The sequence below is a fragment of the Pipra filicauda genome, unplaced genomic scaffold (genome assembly GCF_003945595.2).
Source record: "Pipra filicauda isolate LSUMZ 115617 unplaced genomic scaffold, ASM394559v2 scaffold88_size2543281_pilon, whole genome shotgun sequence".
In the NCBI taxonomy this organism is placed as follows: Eukaryota; Metazoa; Chordata; class Aves; order Passeriformes; family Pipridae; genus Pipra; species Pipra filicauda.
Window position 1 is genome coordinate 1,055,841 of NW_024105075.1, and position 26,918 is coordinate 1,082,758.

Consider the following 26,918-nt stretch of genomic DNA (forward strand, 5'->3'; position numbering starts at 1 on the left):
TAAGGAAGAAATGGATCTACTTCAGCTACATGCATTAACTGTTACCTCTCACCCAGGACTGTTCATTTAAGGACATTCAGCTTTCAACTTCCCTTTTTTCCAAAGCCTTTGTCCATCAAGATCTGGTGATGTGATACTTGTCACTACACCCCACAGCCTCAAATGCTCTCTCCTCAAACCACAAGGGAAGTACCCAGCCTGTGGCATGGTTCACATGAAAAAGATTTCTTTGATATTTATTAACTTGAAATACTACTTGGGTTTCTGCAGACTCATCTGCTTCTCACTGTATCACTCCTTTGGCATCATAAACAACCAAGTTGTTTTATTGTGGTGTTGCGTTGTTCTCAGAGAGCTGAGATATGGTGATGGAGCTCAGTATTTCATGCTGAGGTTCACGAACCTGCCCTCCATGCTCCACTGACATTTCTCATTTTCTGTTCAAGGTCCCTAGACTAGGGACCTTGGATTGGGAGCTTCCATTCGGACCACGGCAGCTTCGCAAGGCCCACCCAAGGGTGGCAACTTAAAGTTGCAAAGCTGCAGCCCAAGACATGGCAGGGCTGTTGCTTCCAGCAGACTTTGCATTGGCTCTGTGCCACAGAGCCACCCGAGCCAGGTTTGAAAGGATGCCATAAACACTTCCACCTCAACCCTGTCACAGAACATCGCTGTCAGGCAATTGCCTGTAGGGAAAGGCCTGTGTAATGTGACAGGACGTGGGAATGATCCAGCCCCGCACCTCAGCCCGTCACAGGGCAGCCCCACACCGAGACCTCCCGCTGTGCCGGACCGCTGCCCGCCGCTCCGGGACACGGCGAGCACGGCCAGCAGCCCATCCCGCCATCCCTCACGGCGGGATTGTCAACGCCCGGGGCAGCTGCGGGCAGGGATGGCAGGGGCGGCAGAAGCCGCCGCGGGGGCTCACAGGGTGCACGGGCAGCGCCCCGGCCCCTCTCGCTGTCCTGTGCCGGGGCGGCGGCCCCCGCCCAACACGGCGGAGGCGCCCCGGGCGCTGCTCCGCGCCCGCCCGCTCGGCCGGGGCACCCGGGCGGGGCCTGCGCTCCCCCCGCTGCGCCGCAGCCCGGCAAGGAGCCCCTCCGCCTGCCACGGGAGCTTCCCGGGGCTGCTCGCACAGCTCCCTCCCCCCGGGGCGCCTCGGCCGGGGCGCGGCTCGGCTCGGCTCGGCTCGTCACGCCCGCGGGCGGAGCGCGCCGCATCCCCGGTGCCGGCGGCGGGGAGCGCCGGGAATGCCGTGAGTACGGGGGCGGGCCCGGGGCGGCGGCAAGGCCCGGCCGTGCCTGACGCTGCCCCGACCGCTACCGCGCCGCCCTTCCCGGGGGGCTGGAGGAGCCCCGCCGTCCTTCCCGCCGCGGGGGCGAGGCCGAAGGGCCGCAGTTCCGAGCGGTGGCTCTGAGTGGCGTTTCAGCGGGGCCCGGCGGGGCGATGCTCGCCTGCCCGAGCCGGTCCCCGTGAGGCGGGCGGGGGTGTGCTCACCCAGGACAAGGGCAGCTCGGCCCCTTCCCAGAGTCCTAGCACCCGGCAGGACGGCGCCTGGCATCCCAGGAAAGGACGCCGCATCCCTCCACGGTGCTCAAGTCTTTGGAGACACGTGCTGCGCAGTCCTTGAGGCACAAAAGAGGGCCACATCCAGGGCTAAAATCTGTTGGATGTGTTTCTGGAGACCACGTGCGTCCAAAGACTGAAATGCATTGTGTGAATAGTCCTGCTAGGCTTTGTGTATTAGCTCTTACGGATGCTTTTTTTGTAATGCTTAATAGCGCTTCCAACACCGCGGCTCCAGCCCGGTCCTCTTTGGCCTTCAGGGGTTGTGTTTCCTTACAGCTTGGTTTGGCAAGGGGTATGCCCGCATTTGGCAATCCAGTTGCCATTCTGTACCCTGATTCCCTGTGTACTGTGCCCAGCGTGCTGTGTAACCTTATGTTAAATAGAAAAAAAAACATTTTTGTATTTACTGTAAAGGATATAGACTGTAAGAAATATCAGGCAACTGCTGAGAACTTGCTTTTGTGCTGACAGAGGTAAACACTGATTATTCATCAAATGTTGCTTTGGATCCAATGCCCCACTGTATTGAGTTAGGGAGCTGTGATAAAGCAAAGGAACTGGGTGAGATTATTTAAGTAAACAGTGAAGTTGCTGTAATTATCTTCACTTGATCTCATCCCTGTCATTAAATAATCCTTCTGTAGCTTAGGTTCAGGCTAATTTTAAATTTCTCAGTAGGCAAGAAAGGTGCTCTTCCTTCCTTTTCTGCTTTTATGCCTGGCTATCAATCTGTGAGAGTGAATTCACTCTGACAGGCATTTCTTACCAGCTTTGATACCTTCCCTTTTAATTCTACCAAACCAAGGACATCTCTACTGAAATTTCCAGAGGAAGAAGCTCCAGAGGCAGAGTTTTCTTAATGCTGGGTCCATAACCAATCCATGTCCCTTTAGTCAGGACACTGTTAATCCTGGTGGCTGCATAGGAGTTCCCTGATGTTGGCTAATGGCATATTCAATTGCTCTCTGCCTTTGTTTTGTGAACTTGGGAAACAAGATATTTGGGTGCATTGTCAAATTTGTGTTAAAGGCGCTATATCCAAAGAGACATAAACGGCAGTTTGGATAGAATATTCTTGCTTTGCAGGGGCAGCTGCACCAGCAACTATGCTCCCTGCAAAGACATTCCCAGCGCAGCAAAGTGTGGAAGACACTGACATGCCATTTTGAGGCTGAAAACTGTCCCATTTCTCCTGCCTGGTGAGTCTCCTCAGTCCTCACAAGCACAGTGCTCTTTCCTGGTTGTTCTTTTTGCCCGTCAGAAGTGTGGTGCCTAGGAGTGAAGCCAAAATACCATGAATTGGAAGTTTAATAGAATGGTGCAGTGGTTTTTCACATGAAGTTTAACAGTACTAGGAATTGTTTTTTGCAATTTCTTTTATGATAAACTCCTCAGAAATTGGTGGCATTTTTGTTTTCAGAGACTATGCCCATGTGAGTTGGCTATGTAGGAAGGTGGTCAGAATGAGCAAGCAGTCATGTAAAGCACAGAAATGTCTGAAGAAGGTTATGCTAGGGAAAGGCAGCTCATGCAGGAAGCTCATGCATTCTCCCTCATGAGAATTTCCTTGGTGGTCCCCTCCATTACAAAGCAGTCATCTGGCTGTTTGCAAAATACAGTGTCCTGCGAAAGAAGTCCCAGGGATAAAGAAAACTAGTTTTGGTTTGTTTTGGTTTTGTTTTGTTTTCTTCTGCAGTGGAGCTTCATTGCTTTATTCTGTTAAAGTGTTCTCACTGAGATTAAAACCAGGGAAATTTAAAGAGGAGAAATGCAAAAAATCAGTCTCGGTTCAGTTTAGGAAAAGGTCAGAGAACAAGAAAGTGAGTGGAAGTATTCCCAGTGCATACAGCTGAGGCTGTGCTGCAGGGTTTGTTGCAGCTGCAATTACAGTGAAAGCCCCAGAAGACTCTTTAGTAAAATGTTATGTGACTTTGACATTGCTCAAATCCTTTTGAGGCAGGTGTTGTTGGAAAACACCCTTTACTTGTACACCCTTTACTCCTTACATAGACTAGGCCATGGAGGATTCATGAGGTGGTAGCTACCTCAACAGGAATTGGTAAATACTGTGTGAAATATCCAAAATGGGATTTGGGAAAGACTAATGGAAAGGTAAGTTTCCATCTGCAAAAAGGCTTTTTTCCCCCTCCGATACTAAAATATGGAGGCTGTAGTCCAAGCAGTAATATCTTTATTCAGGTTTCCATTTTCTGTTAATAATGCTGAGTGCTCACTGCAATATCCGTTTTTGTTTGAAGTCTGTTCTATCTTACTCTGGCCTGTACTTGTCAACGACAAATCTAAGATCTCTGCAGAACGAGGTAGGTAATTAATCATGAATGTGTGGATAGCCAGCTGAGACAGCTTATGATCTTAGGTGAACTTTCCAGTCAGTGCCAGCTGGGGGATTCAAAGGAACACTGCCAGTTTTAAAAAAAATTGATTTAGTTCTGGAGATACCATTAGCTCAAAAACCATGGAGTTGAAAAACTGAAAAAGATGAGATTTCTTAAGAGGTTCAAATATTAGTTTATTAGACTTGCATGTTTAGCACTTGTGAATGGTCATTTTTACAATTTCTTCTGTGCATTTAGCCAGTTTCCCTTATTGAAAAAATTCCTTGTAAATACCGCAAAATGTGTTGCTGGGGATAAAGAAAATCTTACATGATAAGAGATGCTGATATTTTTGAATTAAAATCATTGAAAAGTTACAATAGGGATATGTATGTAGCTGTTTAGTGGATATGAATAGCACTTGCAAATAACATATGTTCAATTTAGCTGTAGTTATGTAAATGGAAAATAGAAAATTTGAAAATATTGGAGATAAAAAAGGATTTCATAAAGAAAAAAATTAATTGAAACTTTCCAGGGGTGTAGTTCAGAAACAAAACTTAGTAACAAAGATGCCAGCTCAAATATTTGTTGCTTTTTATGGAGTAATTTTTATTATCCCTATATGTGTTTACTCCCTGTTAAAAAGATCAGGATAATTTGCGTAATAACTAACTACGTAACTACCTTATATGGAGCAAGATGGTTTTATGTTAGGTAATAAAAGAAAAAAAAATCCTTTGCCACTGCCCCAGTGCTCTCCTCAACCCAGCCAGTCTCTGCAGGGAGCTCATTAGTAGAGGCTTTTTCATAGAATTTCAGGTAGGCTGAGTAAGTTTTTTCTTCTCTAATAGATTAATTACCTGTGAACGTTCCTTTTAACTAAAATTCTTTCGTTAGTTACTGTGAACATTTTTTTACTTTAGGATAAATTGTTTGAACTGTCATTCCCAGGACAGAGTGGAGAAGGTGGGATGAAAACACTACCTGTTCTTGCATTAATACCAATACTATGAAGAACTTCTTAAAGTGACAATGTAAATATTTGTACTTTCCAACTGTAGTTGTTTGAGAGCAGATGTATTCTTTCAGGCTTTAATTGATTCCTCAAGATGTTTGCAAAAGCAACTAAGAATTTTGTGAGAGAAACTGACAGTGGAGGTGACTTGATCCCTGTCTCCCACTTGAACGCCTCAGAGAAGCTACAGCTTTTGAGCTTAGTTACGAAGAGGAGGAAATTCTGGTGCTGGCAGAAGCCCAAGTATCATTTCTTGACAGTCACCCTGAGTGATGTGCTTATTGAAGACAAACCGATAAAACCAGGTAAAGCCATACTCGGTCAGCACTATTACTGCAGATAAAAAGAATACAAACCCTAATCTTTTTTTGTTATTATTCTCAGTCATGTTACTAGAGGGCTCCTTTCAGAGGAATGCTCTGAAGTGTTCTCCATCTGTGGAAATGAGATGAGTGCCTCTTTTCTCACTTGACTATTTATTTAACTAAAATAATAATAATAATAATAAATGTTTGCCTGTGTAGACTACTGAAATTGAGTGCTGAAACTTGTCAGTCCTGCTGTTTAATAACACTGTTGTCTGCAGTCACAGGAACTCCCATATGATATTTTTGGGTGGTTCCAGTATGTGATAGCAGTGTGAAACTGTACTGTGCTCCGGGTCAAAAAGCGGTGAATAGACAGTGTCCTGTTGGTGACAGTAGCCCAGGGGATGCTTGCACAGGCCAGGCCAGGCCAGGCAAGTTTTACCACTGCTTCCTTTCATCTTGCACAGACTGTTAAAAATGGTTGACTCTTGTACTTCTTTCTTCATCCAACTACATCATCCAGGTTTTAGGATTAACAACATGGAATCCTGTATTTCTGGACGTGTCACAATTCCATACAGGAAAATAAATAAGTCTGTAAGTTAAGATATTAGCTTGGAAGATTAGCTGATTCTGAGTCAGTTCATAGGTTTGTAGGTATATAAGATTCCGAGTTGTTTTAAAACAGTTAGATGCTTCAGTTTGTTTTCAGTGAGCTTTGGGACAGCACTGTAAGGAGATATACCAAGATAATGCCAAAATACTAACCCTATTGTACAAGTGCGTGTGCTTTGGTTTTGGTTTTTTTTGTAGCTGAAATAAGTTTCAATCCTTCTTTATAAATCTTCCATAGCATCTGAGCTCAGTATTTCAGTCACCTTATGTTTTCCTGAAATGGCAAAAATATAAAAGATAGCAGAGCGAAGATGATGAAAACATGAAGGAAGCAGAAATAAGAGTTGCAGAGCTGTAAATTTCATTATTTACCTTTCGATGCTGTTCGCTGCCTTCACTAACTTGTCATATTAAGTGTCTGTTGTTCCAGTCACTTCAGGACCATTTCAGTACTTCCCTTCACAGGTAGAAATTACTTTTATTGCTTTCCTAGTGGTTGTGGAGTCTGACTTTGCAAAATATATGGGGAAGTTTGAAGACTTCCTTCAAGGAAGTATTGAAGCATCGTTTGCAAAGATCAGCCTGGGAGCTGGAAGGAAGGGCTATGTGGAAAACCAGTCCTCATTTGGAAACCTGAGGAAGCAGGAGATTGACTTGCAGCAGCTTATGAAAGACGTCAAGGACAGGTATGTTTCTAATGTTGGCATTGTAATGGCCGGGAAGGGTTAGAGCTGAAAAGACTTGGGCCAGGTACAGTCGCTGAGCAGTCAGTTTTATAGTGTTGCTGTAGTTTGAAAATGATTTTTATTGTAAGCTCTCATATTCAGGCGATCAATCATATATACAAAACCAAAATTTTCTGTAGTTTGAAATCTTGATGATCAAACTTTTCCCTTTCATTTTAAAAACATCTCTCTGTAATTTCATCTTACATATTTGCATGAATACGTTACTCCCTTCTTTGTGGGACTGTAGTGAGGTAAGAGTCTGGAAAAAAATGCATTAGTGTCTGTATGTTACTGGAGCAAATGCTGTGGAAACTGAATTCAGAACTATTAATATTCTTGTAAGCAGGTTTTGTAATTGTGTATGTGTGTGTGTGTGTGTATGTGTGTGTGTGAGCAACTGTGCTAAAAAATTGGATTACTTGAAGGAATAGCAAAGGTGAGCAAGCATGGTCAACACATGTTCTACTAGTTGAACAAAATACAGATCTACTTCTCCCTGTTATATGCTGTGTTAACAGAAGGGAACCATATTCTGTATTTTTCAAGATACACAACACTTCCTCACTTTCTGTCCTACTCTGAAATTGGATTTATTTAATGTTGCAATAAGACAGTTTTGGGCCAAAGTCTACTTGGCAACCAGCTGACAAGTCAGGGATCTACTCTGTATTGCAGGTCCTGACTCCTGGGAGATGAGGGTGGTTTGGTTTTGACAGCATTGTACTCTAGATCTGCAGCAGGGGGTGTAATGCAATTTAACAACCTTTGCTGATGCTCTGAAGATACAGATGATAGCTTTTTGTTATCAGTGCAGAAGTTGTCAGAAGCAGTGTAAATTTGCTTTAGATACACTGATGTTCTAGAAATAATCCTCCATTTTCATGGGAACAAATGGCTGGTGTTCTTTTTATTATGAGCATTCACAAGGCAACAGATTTATTCTAATAAGGCACCTTGCTCTCTTTGTGCTAAATGCCTTATTAAAAGCAGAAAATACTGGGCTAAATGTGTGTACCAAGTCTGTAAAATTAATATGCATCTAATATCAGGAAAATAGTGTCAGTCAAGATTGTTTCTAGCACTAGAAAAAGTCCTACAGAGAAAGAAACTAGAGCAACTTTGATTCAGATCAATAAGCAGATTCACACAGAGAATCCTCCCGTAGCGAAGCAGCACATCTTGGGGTTGTAATCCTGAGTGTAACTAAATACTCAGAAATATGTTATCTTCTTTTGAGTAAATGAGTAGCTCTACACCAATCTATATGTAACTGTAAATAAGGCTGATGTGTGTGCCACTTCATGTAAAGAGCTAGTTCTCAATTCATAGACAAGATGCTCATAGCTTATTAAAGCTTATGATGCGCAGTGTATAACTGATATCAAGTCAGTCTGCCTTCTGCCAGGTCACTGAAAATGATGATGATAGCAGAATTCAGGGGTTTTTTTTTTCTTCAGCGTAATGCAGAGGCTCACTGGAAATGGTGGCAGTGCGTTATAGGTTAAATTCTGCTTACTTGTTCATAAATATTCTATGATTTGTGATTGATTGTGTCCAAGCTTCAAGCTTGCATCTCATTCATGGAGCTTTTTGTGGAATTTGGGAATGCTGGTGCCTACAGGTTAGTGATTTTTGGATGCAAAACATTAATGGCAGTAAGAGGATGTTTACCTGTCAGTCCTTGTGAAATGAGCATCAGCAAAGTGTTCTTGATGTCATTAAATGACACATGGTGCTTATGCTTGATCAATTATTGCTTTATTGTTTGATCAATCATTGCTTTATTTATTATTTCTACATATATAGCCTAATCAAGTTGCATTTTAAATATGTTCTTGTATTAGGCTGATTAAGTCAAGGTTGCAGATAAATAGCAGAAAACTCTAAAAAGTCAAATCCATTATGCCTTTTAAACTGTCATGTGAGTCTTCAGAGTTCAGCAAGCTGGAAGTGCTAGTGGCAGCTAATCGGTTTCCTGTCACTTCTTAGGTGAACCTTCTGAAGGAGAATCCTACTGATCTTTTAATTAGATCCCAGATGCTGCAATGGCTCCTTTTTTTGAAAAGGGATGACAACTGAAGGATGTGGGATGAGATCCTTCCTGGTTTGCAGAAGCAGTGACGTTGTAAACACAGAACATATAATATGCAATATTAAAATAAAGTTAAGCAATATTTGGCATATTTCATTTTACATTAGTCTTGGTTTTGTATTACATCATGCTTGCTAGTTCACACAGTACTGTAACATACTGATTTTGGGTCAGAATCCTGTGCCTTTAACTTAGTTGGATTGCTGTGGATTTAAGAGTATATTCCATCTTCTATTTTAAGGCATTCAATACTGTCTGCCATAAGATCCTCATAGAGAAGTTGATGAAATATGGGCTGTAGAAGCAGACAGTAAGGTGGATTGAAAACTGGCTGAAGGGCTGGACTCAGAATGTGTTGATCAGTGGTACAAAGTCTAGTTGGAGACCAGTGACTAATTATGTACCCCAGGGGACAATGCTACATGGAGTCCTGTTGAACACCTTCATTAATCATCTGCGTGATGGAGTCAGTAAGTGTATCCTCAGCAAGTTTGCTAATGACACAAAGCTGGGAGGAGTAGCTGATAACACCCGGAGGGTCATGCTGCCATGCACAGGGACCTGGACAGGCTGGTCTGGTGGGAAGCTCATGCAGTTCAAGGAAGGGAAGTGCAAAGTGCTGCACATGGCACAACCCCAGGTGACAGTACATGCTGGGGGCTGACCAGTTGGAAAGCAGATTTGCAGAAAAGATCCTGGGGATCCTGGTGGACATCAAGTTGGATATGAGCCAGCAATGTGTGCCTGCTGCAAAGAAAGCCAGTGGTATCCTGGACTGCATGAGGGGGAGGTGATCCTTCTCCTCTGCTCAGCACTGTTGAGGCCAAACCTGGAGTACTGTGTACAGTTTCCTACTACGAGGGAGAGATGGACATACTGGAGAGAGTTCATTGAAGGGCCACTATGGCTGGAGCACCTCACATTTGTAGAAAGGCTGAGAGAGATGGGACTGCTTAGCTTGGAGAAGAGGAGGCTCGGGCTAGGAGAGAATCTTATTAATGTATATAAATACCTGAAGGACAGAGTCAGGCTCTTTTCAGTGGTGCCCAGAGACTGAACAGGAGGCATTAGGCACAATCTGAAACACAGGAGGCTCTGTCTGAACATCAGGAAAGACTTTTTCACTGTGAGGGTAACTGAGGATTGGCACAGGTTGCCCAGGGAGGCTGTGGAGTTTCCCTCCTTGGAGACATGATCCTGGGCAGACTGCTTTAGGTGGCCCTGCATAAGCAGGAGGTTGGACCAGACCAACCTCAACCATTCTGTATTCTTCCCTCCAGTAAAAAGGATTATTAGGAGGTTATAATCTCTGTAGTTCTCATGGATTAACAAATTTGCTTGTTTGCTTTTACCATTTCACTAAAAGTCGTGTGAGGTGATTGAAAGAGAAGTTCTGAGATGACAGTGACGGCAGAAATAGGACCAAGTGGCAGCAGCCAGTCACTTCACATCAGCTGCAGAAAAAATTGCCTGTCACTCTTTCATCATACCACGTGAATGATTCCTAACTCTGTGATTAGCGTATTAGGAAAACAGTATGTTATTAGCAACATACTCTAGCATAGTTGAAAGATACTTTTACACTATTGCATATTGCACTATACTGAAATCAGTGAAAGTGCATATTATTGTCCACACTGAGACGAAAATAAGTGCCTGTTCTTAATCTGAGTACCATGGAGATTCAGACCATTTTGTTATTTATTAAACTTCTTTGAGCATTTATGAATATGGTGAGAAAATCATTCACCAAAGGTGCTACATGGTAATATGAAGTCACAGAATGTTATGAGACAGGATTGAATAAAAGCAATTGTGTGTGTCTGTGATTTAAAACATAAGGAGCATGCCTTATAAGGATAAAGGAGAAATAATAAGGAGAAAATAGAGGAACTACCTGTCTCTTGCAGTCTGAGAAGTCTCTGGTATTCTTGAGGAAGATGTTCTGTGAAGTAATTGTCAGGTTATTCTGTAGGGAAAATACTGAAATGCTGTCAATAAGCTGACTATTGCAGGTGCTGTGTTCTGTAAGAAGTAGGTCAGAGAGATTATATTTGAAATGGATTAACAAAATAAATATTATGCCATCTGTGTTTGGCAGAAAGTGGCAGACCGAGGTCTGGTGGATTTTACTCCATGGCATTCATCAAGATGTCTCTACTAGAGCAGGATCAAAGCTGGCTGAAGGCTCTCGCTGTGCAACAAGCAGCATTTGTAGGGAAGACATCAGACATTATTGCACATTATAAATGCAGTGGAGGCTGTGAGTGTGGGCTGCCCGTGTCTCGAGTTAGGAAAGGAGGTGTGCTGCAGTGACATTGCCCAGTGCAGGACTGAAAAGGTTTTCACTCATGGGTAGTTTGGACTAGTGAAAATCTGTGCAGGCAAGCAGCAGTGCTGAGTCCAATGTGAGGACAGAGAGTGCTCACAGCAGTAACCATTCTTGGTATTTGTTGTAAACTGGCAAGCTTCTTGCTTTGAAGATTCCTGGGTGGGTTACTGAGAAGACTGGGCAGGATTTGATGGAAAAATGGTCCTAAGGCCTGTCCTTTTTGGACAATTCGATCAAATTCTGTGCCTAAAGGAAAGACCCTCAGTCTCAGCAGTGGGGTTTGGACCAGGCACCTGCTCTCTGCTTTAACTGTGAGTCTGCTATATTGCCAAGTATTGTCTGTTTTCTCTTATCTTCATTTGGTTTCCGCATTTCTCCCTTCTTTTCTGCCTTCAGTATGCAGAAAATTGCCTTTGTGCTTCTGTTTTCCACTACTTTTCTCACGCAAGAAGAAAAAAGTTGAATGAGGGTGAAGGAAGTCTTTGCATTGTAGGAGAATGAAAGTGTTTAATCCAGTTAAATGGGGACTGAGACCAAAACTCAAAGAGGTTATTTTCTGTACATGTTTGACCTATAGAGCTTCCAGCATGGTAAATCGTTGACCCCAGGAAGGTTATTTAAGCAGAACAAACAAACAAGCAAAACGCTATAATCCTTTTAAATGATCTTTATTTATACAGGCTCGTACTCTGTGTGTTGATAATGGGACTTAGCAAACCAAAATTTCATTGTATTTTATACAGTGTTACTTTATAGTGCTTCAGATCAGGAGTACAGTGATGTGGGACAGGTGGCACAGGGTTGGTGAGGGCTCCTGTGCAATAGATAGTGGAAGAGACGGTAAGAGCGATGGTTTTAGAACAGAAATAAAAGCTCTAAAACATGACCTGTAACATAATAAAATGAAATGCAATTCATATACCTGCATGCATGTATAACTCATCTTGTATTATTCGGTGTTATGCTAGCAAGTAAGTTGAGCTCTTGCAAAAATACAGTTACAGATTGTGGCCATTGCCCTGCAATACTTGAAGCCCTGCTCTGATTGTCAAACTTTAACCCTGTTGCTTTTTGCTCTTGATGACTGCTTTCAATGATAATTTAGATAAGCTGGGTATTTGCTTACCTCATGTCATCTCCTGCTTGAGTCACTGAGAAGAACAGAATGTTTTGTCTTCAACAGGCTGTGCCCCAGTAGTAACTCATGATGTGTCCACACACAACCCTAGGGTCTGTTTTATGATAGAAAATCTAGAGGAGAACATTTAACTGTGCTGCCCTAGAACAAAAGGTTTTTGTACCTGTGGGTAAGGGTATGCGTTTTAAAGCTCTGGATTCAGTAGACACTAAACTTTCTGGGCAGAGGAGAGCATTTCTGACAGCTTTGCAATTGAACACAGCCCACTGAAGTCACTCAAACCTTGGGACTGAGGCAGTGGCCATGTGTCTGCCACACATGCAGCTCTGTGTGGAGGACCCCAGTCACCTTTGAGGTGAGAGTGCTGCATCAGGGGCCAGGCAGTGACCTCTGTGCCCTTGTGTGTTGCTGTTGCTCTTTAGCCTCCAGTGCTGCAGCAGCTCCTCCAGCACTGTCTCCTAAATTTGTTCACTGTGCCTCTTTGCATGTTAACTTGTGTCTTCTGACTCTTCCACTCTGCCACACTCCTGTTAGTTCTGCATCTGGACCTCAGAGCCAGGAGTGTGACAGGGTCTGAGCCAGTCCTGCCTCAGGCAGAATACTGTAGAAGCAGATGGAAGAAAAAGTCTCTTGAATTATTTTGTAACTCATTTGTATAGAGTTAGGTCATGCTTCTTTTATTGACATTCATTCAGAAATAGCAAGTCTCTATTTAATCTGTATTTTTCTACCTTACATTGTTTGGTTGTTTTTTTTTTTTCCTCTAAATATTAGGGATATCCAGCAAGTTTGTCATCCTCTAAAACCAGCCAAAAATATACATGAAAAAAAACCCAGCCAAATTACTTTTATGCTTTTTCATTGTATTTTTCCCCTTGTGGCTTCCTAGGTCAAATGTTAGAATTGCAAGGTCTTAGTGCATTAATTTGTGTTTTTGAGATGCTTAGCACACCACTTCAGAAACATAAATAATTATTGTGAAGTATATGATAGGCTTGATGGCTTGATATTGTGATAACTAATGGCTCTGGTTTGGCAGACACTTCTGAGAGCAGTGATGTTTGTGATTGCTTGACATTTCTTCAATCTTTGCTTAATCCAAAGATTCATTGCATTCCAAGCATAAAGCGTGGCTTTGCACCAAAAGAAAAGAAGAGTTATATTAATAATCTGAGGAATGTTTGGGGTGCTTTTCTAGTGGCTGCTGCACTGCTTCAGAGGTATTTTCTTTCCCTTGTTTAAACAATCAACTTTAAGGTTTTCAGACAGTTCATTCCAACTGATTGAACTTTTATATAAGCATGTAACTCTCCAAAGATCAAAAATTGCCTGAGGATATTTTTAATTCAATAAAAACCCAAGCTGACTTCAGACTTACACAGACTGCATAAATTCCAAACTCCAGAATCTAATAAATCTAAAACTTTTTAATTAAAAGTGGAAATATCTCGATTTAGATGAAGTGGAGTCAGACATGTCTTTCTGTCACATTTTTGGGGAATTGCCATTTAGCTCCACGAATAGCCATTTACAGTAAAAGGGAGGAGAAGAGACTGAATAACTTGAGCCAGGGATAGCAATCCTTTAATCTTCCAGCTGTCTTGCTGGACTTATCTGTTCACAGAAAATACGACATCTCATCTGAGGACCTCCAGTGAGTATTTTGCAAAAGTATAATATAATTGACATATTTTAATCAATTAAATGCAATTAAGAAGTTGCTTTAACTGCTACCAAAAATCTGTTAACACCCCAAAAGACAGAGGATTTTGTAACATTTTCTTAGAAAATAAACCTTCTGTGTTGTTTCTGGGAATTCACTTTCTGTCTTCTGCTCATTCTAAGAAGAGCTTAACGTTAGAACTATCTCCAGCAGCATTTAAAAACATGCTGAATTACACTGTTCAGTAGGGTGGCTTGTAAAGTTGGGGCATGGGCTAGAGATTTGAGGTCCCTCCCACAGTTAGTTTTTCTTTTGACTGTGACAGTCCTGGTCACTAATTTTGAATTTTCAGTCTATACACAGGATTTTGCAGCAGGTGTTTTTTTCAGTGATCTTCAGTTTTAAAAACCATGAAATCTTGTGTTTTCTCATCCAGCCCTTTGAAGTACTTGGTCGGTGCTAATCCCACTCAGCCCATTCAGGGTTTAAGTGAACACTGACACAGATTGTAGCAAGCAGTGAGGTTTGGCATTGAGGCAACGCTCTCCTAGTGTGGCATCCGCTGCTATGGCCGTGGTAATTTCAGAGTAGGAGAGGATTCGGTCTAGTGTCCACAAGCCTGGCTGGTTGTTTTCATATTACCCTGGAAGGTTAAAGTTGTCTCAAGTTGTGCTTTTTTGTTTGCTCAGAAAGTAGCCAGACAACTGCCATTTGCGCTCAAGAGTAAGTAATCAGGACTTCAGCATGTGTGTCGGGACTTACTGTGGAATACAGATATTTACTGCTACCAAATAACAAAAGAGGACATAATAATTTTGAGGGGACTGCTCATACAGAAACCATTGTTGTTTTTACAATAAAAACTTCTTCAAGCAATTAAGAAAATATTTTTTTTCACAATTCTAGTATTTATGTTGTTAATGGTGTCTTTTCTTTTTCAGAACAATAGATCTAAACAGTAGTTTACTGCAACAAGTAATAGAAAGAAAACGGGAAGTGCTGTGCATATTGAGAGAAAAGATAATAACAACTCAGAGGTGTACAATATTTGAACATATCCAGACAGAAGAAAAAGTCAGTGGTGTGATGGGATGCACTGCAAAAACAGTAAAGGTAAAAGTTGTTAAAAATATGCAAGGAATGGAACATTTGCAGATTATCTGAGAAGAAATTTTGGGTTCTTCAGATAGGCTTCAGAGTATTTTTTGTGCTTCCTTAACATGTTGAATTTGCTGTACTGCTTAATTGTGAAACTTCAGAAAGGCAAAATATTTTTTTCTTTTGCCTTTCTGGCAAAAGATGCCATCTTTTAGTGTGAGTCTGGAATGTAGTTTCCATCAACACTATCAAATTGCAATTCAGTTTCTGTGTAGATTCCTGCCTACAGCAGAACATAAAGCAAATGTATAGCAATTCATTGAAAGTTGAATAGAAAAATGCATTGCTGAGGCAAATTTATTTGAAAAGCCAAGTAATCATTCCTCACAAATGGTTGCAGTGTCTACTGAGTTTTCATATTTATTGGGAAGCTATTTGGTTTCGATCATGGGACTGGAGATTAACTGCATTATGAGGATATCTGAAAAATTGCCTATGAATTGAGAAGGAATTACCAAAGCCAAAACATATGCTTATTCATTTTAAGGTTTTTTTTTAATGGTAGAGATGAATCACTTCTGTGTACAGGGTGTTTCCAGTAGCAGAAATCCGGGAGTTGCAGGACAACCACCCTCTGTGCAAGTGCCACCTTCTGGGTAACAGTCTCCAGCTGGGCGAAAGATATGTCACGATAGAATTGGGCAGCGCAGGATACTGAAGTGGGTGCCCATTTCCTAGTGACATGGTGTTTTATGTGTGGCAAAAGCTGCACCTGGAACTCAACTTCATGTTGAGACAGGGTAGCTAAGAGTTTGAGAGCTGCTCTCGGCATTGTGCTGTCCCTCGCTCTTCATCTACTTCCTTTTGCAGATGTCAACTGTTACATGCTTAAGTTAGACATCACAGAGAATAAAGCACATTCTTTCTCTGTATTTTTCACCTTAGTTATGGGTTTAAGCTATGCAATAGCTGAATCAGATAAATGGTGAATAAATCTGTCTTCTAGGTTTCAGTAAGTGAAAACGGAAGTATGGTGAAGGATTCTAGTGTGATTCTTGAAATTCCTCCTGCAACCACTATTGCCTATGGTGTCATTGAACTGTTTATAAAGCACAATGGCAAGTTTGGTAAGTAAAAGGCTCATTTTCTGTGGCACCCAGTTCAGCTGTGCACAAAGCTGTCCGTTGGGCAATGATTTTTGCATTTCCCTGTGCATGAAGGTGATGATGTTGTATGGTCTCTTTTGCCTTGATAATTATTTGTGCTGGAAATGCTGCACTTCTGATTTAGTAATGCTTTTTTACTTGCTTGAATACATTTTAAACTCAGAATTACTTAGGTTTCAGAGGAAGAGGTCATCTAGCTAGAGCCCCAGCCAAGGCAGGGCCAGCTTTTGAACTTAGATCTAAATTCAGATTTAGATCAGATTGCTTGTCTATTCTAAAGTTTTGATTATCTCTGGAAACAGAGATTCCATCACTCCTCTGGGCAGCCTGTTATCATGTGTGACCACCATCATGGTGACGGTTTTTTGTCCTTAATATCTAATGAGAATGTCCCTTTCTTTAATTTGTGTCTCTTGCCTTTTGTCCTGTCATCATACAGAAGAATCTGGCTCTGTCTTCTCTTCACGCTTCCATTGGGTAGTTATAGATAGCAGTAAGGTTCTCCCTTAGCAGTGCCTTCTCCAGGCTGGCCAAACCCAGTCTCTCAGCCTCTCCTCATCTCTGATGTTCTCCAACCCCCAGTGATCTTGGTGGCTGTTTGCCACATTGCTCCATTATGTGCATGTGGGGCTTGTACTGGAGAGTCCAAAACTGGGCACAACACTGAATACAGTCTCCCAAATTGAAAATCAGTTTCCTCAATCTGCTAGCTACACTCTAGTCGGTACAGCCCAGTATGCAGAAAACTTCGGTAACTGCAGGGGCACACTGCTTATCCTCTCAAATTTGTTGTCCTGGTCTTTTTCTGCAATTTTGCTTCTAACTAGCTGCCCCTTGGCTTGTACTGTTCCCTTCACCTGTTGGCAGGAGAGTGACCTGAATGTAAATCAAGGGCCAACCAGGAATGTTTAGACAACAGTCGTGTTAAGAAAAGAATCATTCATACAGGACTGGAATTTAAACTTTTCTAACTTACACTTTCATATACAGATTGCCCTCAGAATGTTTGCAGAAATGTCCTTGTCATGTTTTCTGGTCATGCTTTACTTATGTCAGGTCGAATAATTTTCAGGGTAAAAAAAATGTTGAAATTGGCTTTGGGGGGATGTAACTTTGCTCTGCAGAATCACTTGGGTTTTTCTTTCTTGTCTGTCCTCATTTAAACTCCCTGACCTAAAGGAGGTTTCAGGGGATTTTATGTGAGAAGAAAAGAAATCAGATGGACTGGGTAGAGCTGGAAGTAGGGAAGGACTCATGTGGAGAGAAACAGGAGATACGTTGAAGAAATAATTGAAGTACAGTTGAGATTTGAATCCAGGATGCACTTTATTTGGATAAGAAATGCAGAAGATAATTCTGCATCATTCTCCTTCAAGTGACTTCTGATTTTAAGGAAGTCTATAGGCTCAGGAATAGAAGTAAATATTATGTAACCTGTAAAAAGTTTCTGAAATGTGGAATTGCTCTGACGTAGACTGAACGCAGAGATAGTGGCAAAGGACATTGACTTCATGGTTATAATAGAACTGTAATTTAGAGTAATGAGGTGCAGTTAAGGCTGTCTGACTACATAGGTGTGTAGCTGATAACCTACTTAAGTGATTTCCAGATGAAATTCCTGTGTCCTGCTGGCTGATGATACATGGGTCTTGTTAATGATCTGTATTTCTCTGCTCTTTTTCCACTTCTGCTTCTTTTCCCACTCTTTTTTTCATATTTAATGTTAATATCTTTCAAGCTCCAAAACCAGCACAGCTTGTTTCATATTTTATCTCAAACAACCTATGTCTTGCCTCTTCTTTTTTAATTTGAGCTATTTTCCCTTGCCTGACTATCACTGAGAAGGTAAAGGGTAGGAATTAACAACAAAATTAAGGATTTGCCAGCAAGAATAAGTCTGGTGGAGCCTAAACTTCAGCTTGCTAATGTCTAAGCAGCAGTGATCAGTGTCTGTTTATGGAAATAGAAATGGCCTTTAAAGTTAAATCCAGGGCCTAATGTAGTCCTTCCTCATGAGACTGAAAGTGACCCGTAGCAGGTGTAACCTAGTGGGATTCTCTTCAGAGATAATTACGGAATAGGGTGCATATAAACTTTTTACTGTCTGTTTTTCTATGCCAGTGGCAGTGCTTGAGTTATTGTTAGGAAGAATGTTATATAAATTTTCCTTAAAATGTTCTGGCTGATGTGACGGAACATGCTTGGACATTTTTATATGTAAAACGTGTGGCTTGCTTCCTCTTAAGTATCTGTAAATTGAACCGTCCTAATCTTTTCCACCTTTTCACACAAAGGAGTCTCTTTAATTGCTTTCATTGATCATCTCTGGTTTTCGTGCATTTTTGTTAACATTTCTGAATAACTAACAAGTTCTAACTGCACTGTTGGAGGTTTGTCATTGATTAATGTGATAGCATTCAATAGAGAATTCATTAACAGTCCTATTAATACAAAATTTTGAGTCCTGTGTTTTCCTCTGAATCGAGTCCCATTACAAGAGTTAACAGCAGGGTCTGTATCTCTTAACACACAGCATCATCTGAGAAGTTTGATTTCCCTTATTAGCATCATTCTGCCTCAGGAGGGGAGTCAGTTTGTCAGCACTGTCCTCCTCCTCAGGGTTCATGTGAAAGCCTTGTTATTATCAAGGAAAGTAACATGAGCGAGTTGGCCTGATGGTGCCTCAGCTGCTGTCCAGAGTCTTGATGCTTTGGGAAGTTCTTAGCTTGTGTTAATCACTTTCTGCTTCTCTGTAACTTGCTCTTCTCTGCAAAGGGTTATGCAAGCATAAAGGTCTGTCTTCTTTCTTCCTCTGTGGCAGAGATTTCTTTGTCTGCTTTCCCTTTGAAAAAGCTTTTTGCTGATGGAGTGCTCTCCATGCTTTCTCATCTGCTTTGAATGTCCTTAATTTAGTGAGACAGAGTCTTACAACTGCAGGAGGGTTATATTTAGGTTTTGTGCCTGGTACACGTGAGCACTGTACTTGATTAGTTACATTTTTTTCCCTCTTTGCTGTCAGGTATTATTTTAAAATTGAGTTTCTCTTGCTAACCTGCCTGTGTTCTCCTCAGACCTCCTGCAGTGTCCCAGGGGAACAGATTCAGATCTTGCATTTGAGCCAATAAAAGATGATCAGAATATGCATAGAGCTTTGATTGTATTCTGCATCTTTGGGGCACAATGCTGGACACATGAGCACAGAACTTGATACTCCGGCTTTCTCAGCATATTACAGAGGCTTCCCGTACCTTGCAGGAGTCCCTTAAGCTGAGGGCACTGGGGTGGCAGGAAGAGGGCAGTCCTGGTTGGGTGAGGTCAGTCAGTGCTTGTCACAAAGATGAGGCAGAAAGGATAATCCAGCCAGGACACGTTATTTCCTCCATGAAGTTACTGCAAAGAGACAGTATTTTGCAGTGACTCTGGGAACATGCCCAGGTGATGTCCTTTCGAGACTCTCTATTTTCCACTCATCTGGAGAACTTGAGGATGGACCTGTGGCTTAGCTGAGAAAGAAGTGTCTTGTCAGTGCCATGACCAAAAGAAGCTCTGTGAAGGACTCTCAAGAGTTCTTACGAGTCTCAGAGAGTGCTGTCATGTGTCTCCATCATGAGTGGATCAGCAGCCTGCATTCCAGCACCAGGGCTGCAGCAATGCTCCATAATTCACATGTATAGCAACAGCTGGCATTCTTTCCATCTGGAAGAGACGAGACATGGAGAAATCACATGCAAGAACACTAGAAAATACAAGCTAGCATCTTATTTAGTAATTGCTTGTGTATTTTATTAATTATTGTTTTTAATTGAATTTCTAATTACAGAGTTCTGTCTGCTAGATGAACAGCAAGGAGGTTTTGAAAAAGAAAGCACAGAAGGCTCGACTTATCCCCATTCAGCTCTGTTCAGAGATGCTTCATTTCTCTATCAGCCAGATGCTGTTGATAATGAGATGTACTCTGGGGCTAAAAACCTCGTTCCCGGTGATGCTTCTATAAGTGTATTGAAACAAGGTATTACCAGAAATGATTACATTACAGTGAATTAAGCAACATGATAGGGAGAAATAATCTAGTACAATAGTACATAAGAAATCTCGTTAGTTCATTTTAATAACTCTTATCAGGAACTCTTGGGGAATGCACTGAAAGGATATAAAAAATTAGTTCTGCAATAGGTATACGCAGTGGACTGTTCCTTAGGAGCATCCTGAATCCATTTGTCGTAAATATGATCTTACAAAGTCAGGTGTTTATGTCAGCTCTGTTACATTCCAGATAACCTCTATAAGATTAGTGATGATTTATGCTTTCATTCATAAAGGGTCACTGAAAATACTTTTTCATATTTGAAAAATACTCTCTGTAAATACTCTCTGTAATAGTTAGAGGTTAAGTCTCAAAATTACAAAGACTTAGCCTCGTTATTTTCAGAGAAGCTTTATAACTGACAAAATTAAAACAGGGCCAGGTACAAGTTGTTTGTTGTAGGACTGTGGAAAGAAGGGGCAGGATTGTTACTGGAGGAAAGAAAAAAGGGAAAACCAATCAAGGCCTCAGAACACAGTTTGCTTTTCATCAGTTCTTGGTAGAGTTCTTACAGCTGGTTCTACTGATGAACATCACTTCTGTTATCTATAAATTTCACCCTTTGTTAATGGTTGTTCAGTAGACTGTGGCCAGAATAGATATTTGTTGTCCCTGTGTAAATTCTGTCATTCTCCTATGTAGACTTGCTTGAAAGGAATAACTGTCTCCATGTGTATATAAAACCCACTTACTTATAAAAGAATGGTATGCCACAGTTCTGTGTTTTGTTTTAGCTTGACATACCTTTGTGCCCTTCTTGCTTAAAAGGCTTGGAGATTTCTTTTAATTAATTAACCTGCACAGTCTCTTGGGGGGAAAAAAAACTAAAAAAAATTTGTTTTTGCTAAGGAGTTTGAAAGTAGGTTTCCTTCTCTGTTATTTGTATAGACAGTCAATTGCATCAGATAAAAAAATATCTGCCTGTGGCTGGGCTTTTTTTTTCCCCAGTGAAGTAACTTTTTAGATATAAAGGACATCTTTTAAAGAGAGCGTGTTTTTGACTGGACTGACATGAAGGAAAATTTCTTTTAAACAAGGTTGAGAACACTTGCATGCCTATATTTTTGGAATGTGAGAAAAAACATTCCAACCTTCCAGCTGGCATTATTGATTTGAAAACTTATTTTCTTTTAGCAAAGTGGTAATTTGATGTCACAAAGTATTTAGTTACATGATCATAGTTGAACTGTAGTGAAAGAAGTGCAGTGCACTTCTTGTACTTCTATTGTATGTACTGTAATGGGTTCGGAATTTCAATTAAGAAGGCATTTTTGTCCTGACTCTTTTAATAATAATTAGGTCAGGGGTGAAGGGCTGTAATTCTTTCTTTCACGTGATGAAATACGAGGACAACAATGTAGGATACTAATAAATCTCTGTGTGGACTTACACCATTGACTTTGTAATTCATGCTAACCACAGATCAGAAGTAAATTTATGAGCAGAACTCATCATTCTGCTGTATAAATGTACATATTTTGGAGATAAATTTCAAGTGAGAAACTTAAGATGTGATTAGTTTGGTTAGCATTTAAATACTGATTTTAAAATATTGAAAATACTGAACACCAAACGGTGATCCTTGGTAGCTGTTCTTCTTTCTTAGCGTTTTCATTAAGGCTTCATTGGCTCCTTAGGAACTATAATCACATCTGTTTCAGCCTTGCATTATAACTTGTGCTTGTGGAAATCAGGTAGTCAGGGTGTGGTGATAAATGGACTTATGAAACACATAGCAAAAATGTTAACTGTTTTTACTGGCATTTGTGTAGAAGTACTTAGTTTTACTTTTTACTGCTTTCTCGGGAAAGATTTGTCACAGTTGAAGACTCAGTTCCAGCCCTTTGTGAAGCTTCCAGAAGACAAGCAAAGAGCTTTATATAAAACCCTTTGTGAACTCTTGCTCCATGAAGAAATGGTGACTGCCCTGGGGGATGTGGTAAGATGAAGAAACTTTGGCTTGCTTCCTAAAAGTAATTTCAGAATAGCATGAACATTCTCTTTTGCTTGAATTTTTCTCTTTTCAAGAAATTTTGCTTATTCTTTTGCTTTCAGTGTGATGATATCTGCACAGGAGACGAGCCAGATCTGGAGGAGTTAAAACTTACACAACAAAGAGACCTCCTTGACTTCTTGCAGCTCTTAGGGTGCAGTTTACAGAGTGAGCTGTTGTTGCAGAAATATCAGCCTCAGGATGAAGAACTTTTCTCAGCTGCACACCTTCTCATCAGTGCTATCTCTGGTACGTTGTTAAGAGCCCTTTTTTTTTAATTTGATTTTCCTTTTAGAAGCTCCCTCCATGCTAAAGCATTTATGGCTCTCTTTGAGCAGTTGGTGGCTGAGTGAACATAAATTGTTCTGTTCCTTTTTTATGAGTTTGGTATACTATGCTTAGCATTCCTGCCTGTGAATTAAATTCAGCCCTCAATCACCAACAGATTTTGCGTGTAAAATACACATTCCCTCAAGACTGCTCGACTCTGCTTCTGCTGAGTGTGGGCATTTGCAGTTTGGCAAGCTAATTTCTGTACTTATTGCATGCCAGAGTTCTTCCCGCCTAAGTGCTGAGAATTACAAACTAGGTGATGTCTCCTGTAGAACAGCGGATATTGTTGAGGTGCAAACTAAATTTAGCAAAAATGAGTTTAACATAGAGACACTGCAATTAGAAGGTTGTTTTGCAGCTACTGAAATGGGAGATTAAACATAAATGTCAAACAAATGCCATCCTCACAATCTAGTTGGCATCAGAGTGTTAATTAAAAGCTACCTGCAAAGTCCACGACTTTGCCAGACTTCCCTGGCTTTTTTCTCTTCTCTCTCATATGTAAAGAATTTCCTGACATTAAGGTAACGAAGGGAAGTCCAGTGTAGATGTGGCACTGTGCAGCAAAATGTCAGTGTGCATCCATATACACACTGTACCCAGCTAGGATAGTTTAACTCATTTGTGGAGACAGAAAAGAAATAGAAAACAGAAACCTGCTGATGCAGTTAACTGAGTGTGTTGCATTATCACCTGACTTTGGACATAATGTCTGCTGCTAAAGTCCAGGCATAAGTGTAGCCAGATTAAGATTCAAAAGCTGTATTATCTCTGTTGCCTGTTAGGAATTACAGCCTTTTTGTTACAGAGTTGAAGGGCACCACAGGGATCATTTACTCCATCTCCCAGCCCGAAGGCAGTCTCAGCTGTGTCATTTCCTCTCAGATTGTGGTTTGCAGAAGTCAGTAGCTCGTATAAATTTTGAGAGTGTAGGTTCTTGATTTATTCAAGGCCTAAGTCATTTATTCAGCCTGTAGATGTGGGGTGAAACACTGGGGAGATACGTAGGGAGGAGAGAAGGATGATGGGAAGGAAATCCCCTTTTCTACTAGTGCCTTTTCTCAAGGGCAGAGGTAATCAGACCCATTGCCCATCCCATTTTATTCTTCAGGCAGGAAAGGGTTGGATCAGCCTTTTCCAAACATCCAGCTAAGGAGAATCCCATAGCAGAACTCCTTGTTAAAGGCCCCCTTCCAGCAGCCAGCCTCGTGCAGCCTTCATTGGAAACAATCTTTCCCTAATGCTTCCTTCGCAGAGCTGTCTGATTACACTCTGGTCCTGCTGCGTGCCTGCTGTGATCTTCAGGTTGTTCCAGCACTGTGTTGTTTGGTGAGTAATGGAGAAGTGGCTGTGTGGCATGTGGGCCCAGCAGCAGGAATGACCATGTCATTGTCCTCACCATGTTTCTCACCCAATAAAGGAGATGTCAGGCTCCAGTGCGAATTTCAGCCGTAGGCAGAGCTTAGCCAAGGTCAGTCTGACGGTGGCAAATGAAGTACATAATTTACTGCAGGTGGATACCTAACTTCTAAACATTTCTGTATTTGGGAGGTTTCGTGGGTTGTGAGCAAAAGAAAATTGTAACTTAAGCTTGAATTTTAGTTTACTAATAGTCTCACTGTTTTAAAGGCTCAGTAACAGTAATCACCTCCCTTGGGAAAGAAATTCTCCTTTGACAGCAGCAGTGCTTGAGCCATGGCAAACTCTGAAGTCCCAAAACTCTGAGGCCATTTATTGAAACTGCTGAAGGAATGGTGCAGGGCATTAGAGGGATGGAGTGCCTCACCTATGAGGAAAGGCTAAGGGAATTGGGTTTATTCAGCCTGGAGAGGAGAAGACTTTGGGGTGACCTAATTGCAGCTTCCAGTACCTGAAGGGAGCGTACAAAAAAGCTGGAGAGAGACTTTTTACAATAACTCGTAGTGACAGGACAAGGAGGAATGGAGTCAAACTGAAAGAGGGTAGGTTTAAATCAAGGTGCTCGTAAGAAATTCTTTACTGTGAGGGTGGTGAGGTTGCTCAGAGAAATTGTGGATGGCCCATCCCTGGAAGTGTTTAAGGCCAGATTGGATGGGGCTTTGAATAACCTGGTCTAGTGAAAAGTGTCCCTGCCCATGGCAGCAGGGGGATGGAACTAGCTGATCTTTAAGGTCCCTTCCAACCCAAAACATTCTATGTTTTTCTCATTTTTTGATTTTTTTAAGCTCACTTACAAATACAATAGTAAAATCCTTTAAATATGTAGGGGCAAGAGGAGTGATACTGTTTGCTCAGAGTGAGAGTTAAATGTGATTTGTAGTGAGAGAAGTTGAAGTAGGGGAACAGATGGACAGTAGGGAGGGATATTTCTCCTTAAAGGATGCCATAGAGCTTTGGTTCTGGATCAGTAAGCCCAATAGTAAAGGGAATCTTGCCCTTTTGCTGCTGCCTTGTAAGCTCTACAGTGGTTTTGTATGAAAGAACTGAGCTGTGCAATGGCAGGAATAGCACTGCTTGGAAAATGTTTTCATGTCTTTTATCTTTTGCTCTCATAAATACAGCCTGATGTTGCTTCAGCCGATGGCAGTGTGGCGCTGAGCAGTCCTTTGGTGGCCACTCTCACTGACAGGAGAAGATTTGATGTTGTGAAAAGGCTGTTTGCTTCATCAAACATTGATTTGGAAATGACAGAGTCTTCTGTAAAAGCTGTAACTATGAAAGAACCTCGATTCTTCCCACTCGTTCTTTATGTTGCGCTGTGTGGGCTTCATGCTTTAGGTGGGAATGTATAGGAGCTTTACTGAGTATCCAGTTTTTGCTCTAGTCTGTTCTTTCTTCTATAGCTCCATAGTGTTGGTGTGTTTGGGCTAAGCAGTAGAGCTGCTCTGTTGGGTGCTTAGGGCAGCACAGCCAGGGGTTAGGGCGGTCAGGGGGCACTCGGAACACCCAGGGGTACAGGCTCTGTGCTGCCATCAGGTGTGCCACCCCTCTGCGGTTCCAGTGGAAAAAACACAAATAAAGGATGAAGGGGGGGAATTAAACAAGAGAAGTGAGGAACAGAAATTGAACAGAGCTGCTGTGGTAGTTGTCAGATCTGCAGGGCAGTAGAAACCTGATTGCTTGCATTAATATGCATGGGAGAAAACAGCAAAGTACAAACTGCTTTTTTCAAGCAAGCAGACAAGCAGGCTGTGGAAATCCAGGGTTCTGCAATGCAGCAATTGTTTTGCTCCTTTAAGACTGGATGTACAGAATCCTTCACTCTGGAGCAAGTGGAATGGAGGGCTCTCAAAGAGGTACTTGATTAGGTTGTCTTATTGTTGTTTGGCGTTTCCTGCACAATGCAGGAAATATAAAATCCTTTTTTTCAAAAACCAAGACCACCTTAGTGATTTATGCATTGGTACAGCATTTCTATTTTCTAATAAGTTTTTACTCACCTTAGCAAGCTTAAATTGCATTTGGAACTTTGAGGTGTGGCGATGCCTTTTGGTGTGTGCACATGAAGGGTCCCTGCTGCACACCACAAAAATGATCATTTCACCCATATTTTAAATGCAGATGCTTTGCTCATTTCTTTGACTAGTAGCAAAGTGTCAGTAAAGCACTCACTGCATGCTTTGAACTATTTTGCCTTTTTTTCCATCATAATTTTTTGTAATTGTGGATGGAACAGAAATGCAGCAGAGATCACTGCAAATGTGGGCTTGGGAAGACGATGTTCCAGGTAAGTGGAATATCAGTGCTTGCAGATAAGACTCTGAGATGGCTGACAAACAAGCGGGAACCTATGTGATCAGTAACCAGGCCCTGCAGTGTAGGTGGTGGATAGGAGTCTGGTTGTTTCCTGCTCTATTCCCACATGATCTTGAGCAGATTGACTAAGAAGTTATCAAAAAGTCACCGCAGTTCAGCTTTCCCTGAGGACATGGACTTTGCAGAAAAGCACCGTGGAACCTTTCCATACCCCAAGAGCCCAGGGTAGCTCTGCACGCTGCGCCGTGGGCATTTCTGCATCTCATCTGTTAAGTGAAGCTGATGGTGTTGCCTGAACCTTGCACTGGTGTAGATGGAAAGATCCTTTAGGAGGATGGAAGCATGTAACTCTGCTTCTGGAACGATGTGTGTAAATGGGCTTCTTTTGCCAATCACTACTCAAAAGTTGCCTCTGTAATTAATTTATCAAAAATTTCTCTTCAATGTTATGTCAAAAAAAGAGAACAACTTATAACATCATGAATATAATTTCTGTTGTTTTTCTTTTGGGGGTTCCCTTGGCTTTGAAAGGTGGTGCACAGATGGCAAGTGGCTGTTTGGGCATCCACACAGTGCCACTGTCCATGTGCTCTGATCTTCCTTACAGAGCTTTGGTGTGAGCCTTCTGTGCACTATATTGTGTAACTGCTTTCAGGATGTGATTTTGTATCACAGATGTAGAAGAGGGAACTTGTTTAAAGAGGTGGAAG

The 26,918-nt window shown here is 41.7% G+C and overlaps 1 protein-coding gene across 3 annotated transcripts; it reads left to right on the top strand.

Moving 5' to 3' along the window:
* Positions 1 to 1,004: 1,004 nt before the first annotated feature.
* GSDME (gasdermin E) lies at positions 1,005 to 26,697 on the top strand. 3 transcript variants are annotated; one of them, XM_027738443.2, is made up of 11 exons: positions 1,005 to 1,255; positions 2,656 to 2,768; positions 4,998 to 5,228; positions 6,340 to 6,532; positions 14,741 to 14,912; positions 15,904 to 16,024; positions 19,884 to 20,072; positions 21,959 to 22,086; positions 22,203 to 22,389; positions 23,729 to 23,802; positions 25,014 to 26,697. In XM_027738443.2, the coding sequence occupies exons 3-11, from the start codon at positions 5,018 to 5,020 to the stop codon at positions 25,242 to 25,244; spliced, it is 1,506 nt and encodes a 501-aa protein (XP_027594244.1). In that variant the 5' UTR covers positions 1,005 to 1,255; positions 2,656 to 2,768; positions 4,998 to 5,017; the 3' UTR covers positions 25,245 to 26,697. The 3 variants fall into 3 exon arrangements, with proteins under 3 accessions (XP_027594244.1, XP_027594248.1, XP_027594247.1); XM_027738446.2 differs by lacking the exon at positions 1,005 to 1,255 and adding an exon at positions 1,366 to 1,689; XM_027738447.2 differs by lacking the exon at positions 4,998 to 5,228 and having other exon boundaries at positions 1,020 to 1,255.
* Positions 26,698 to 26,918: the final 221 nt, after the last annotated feature.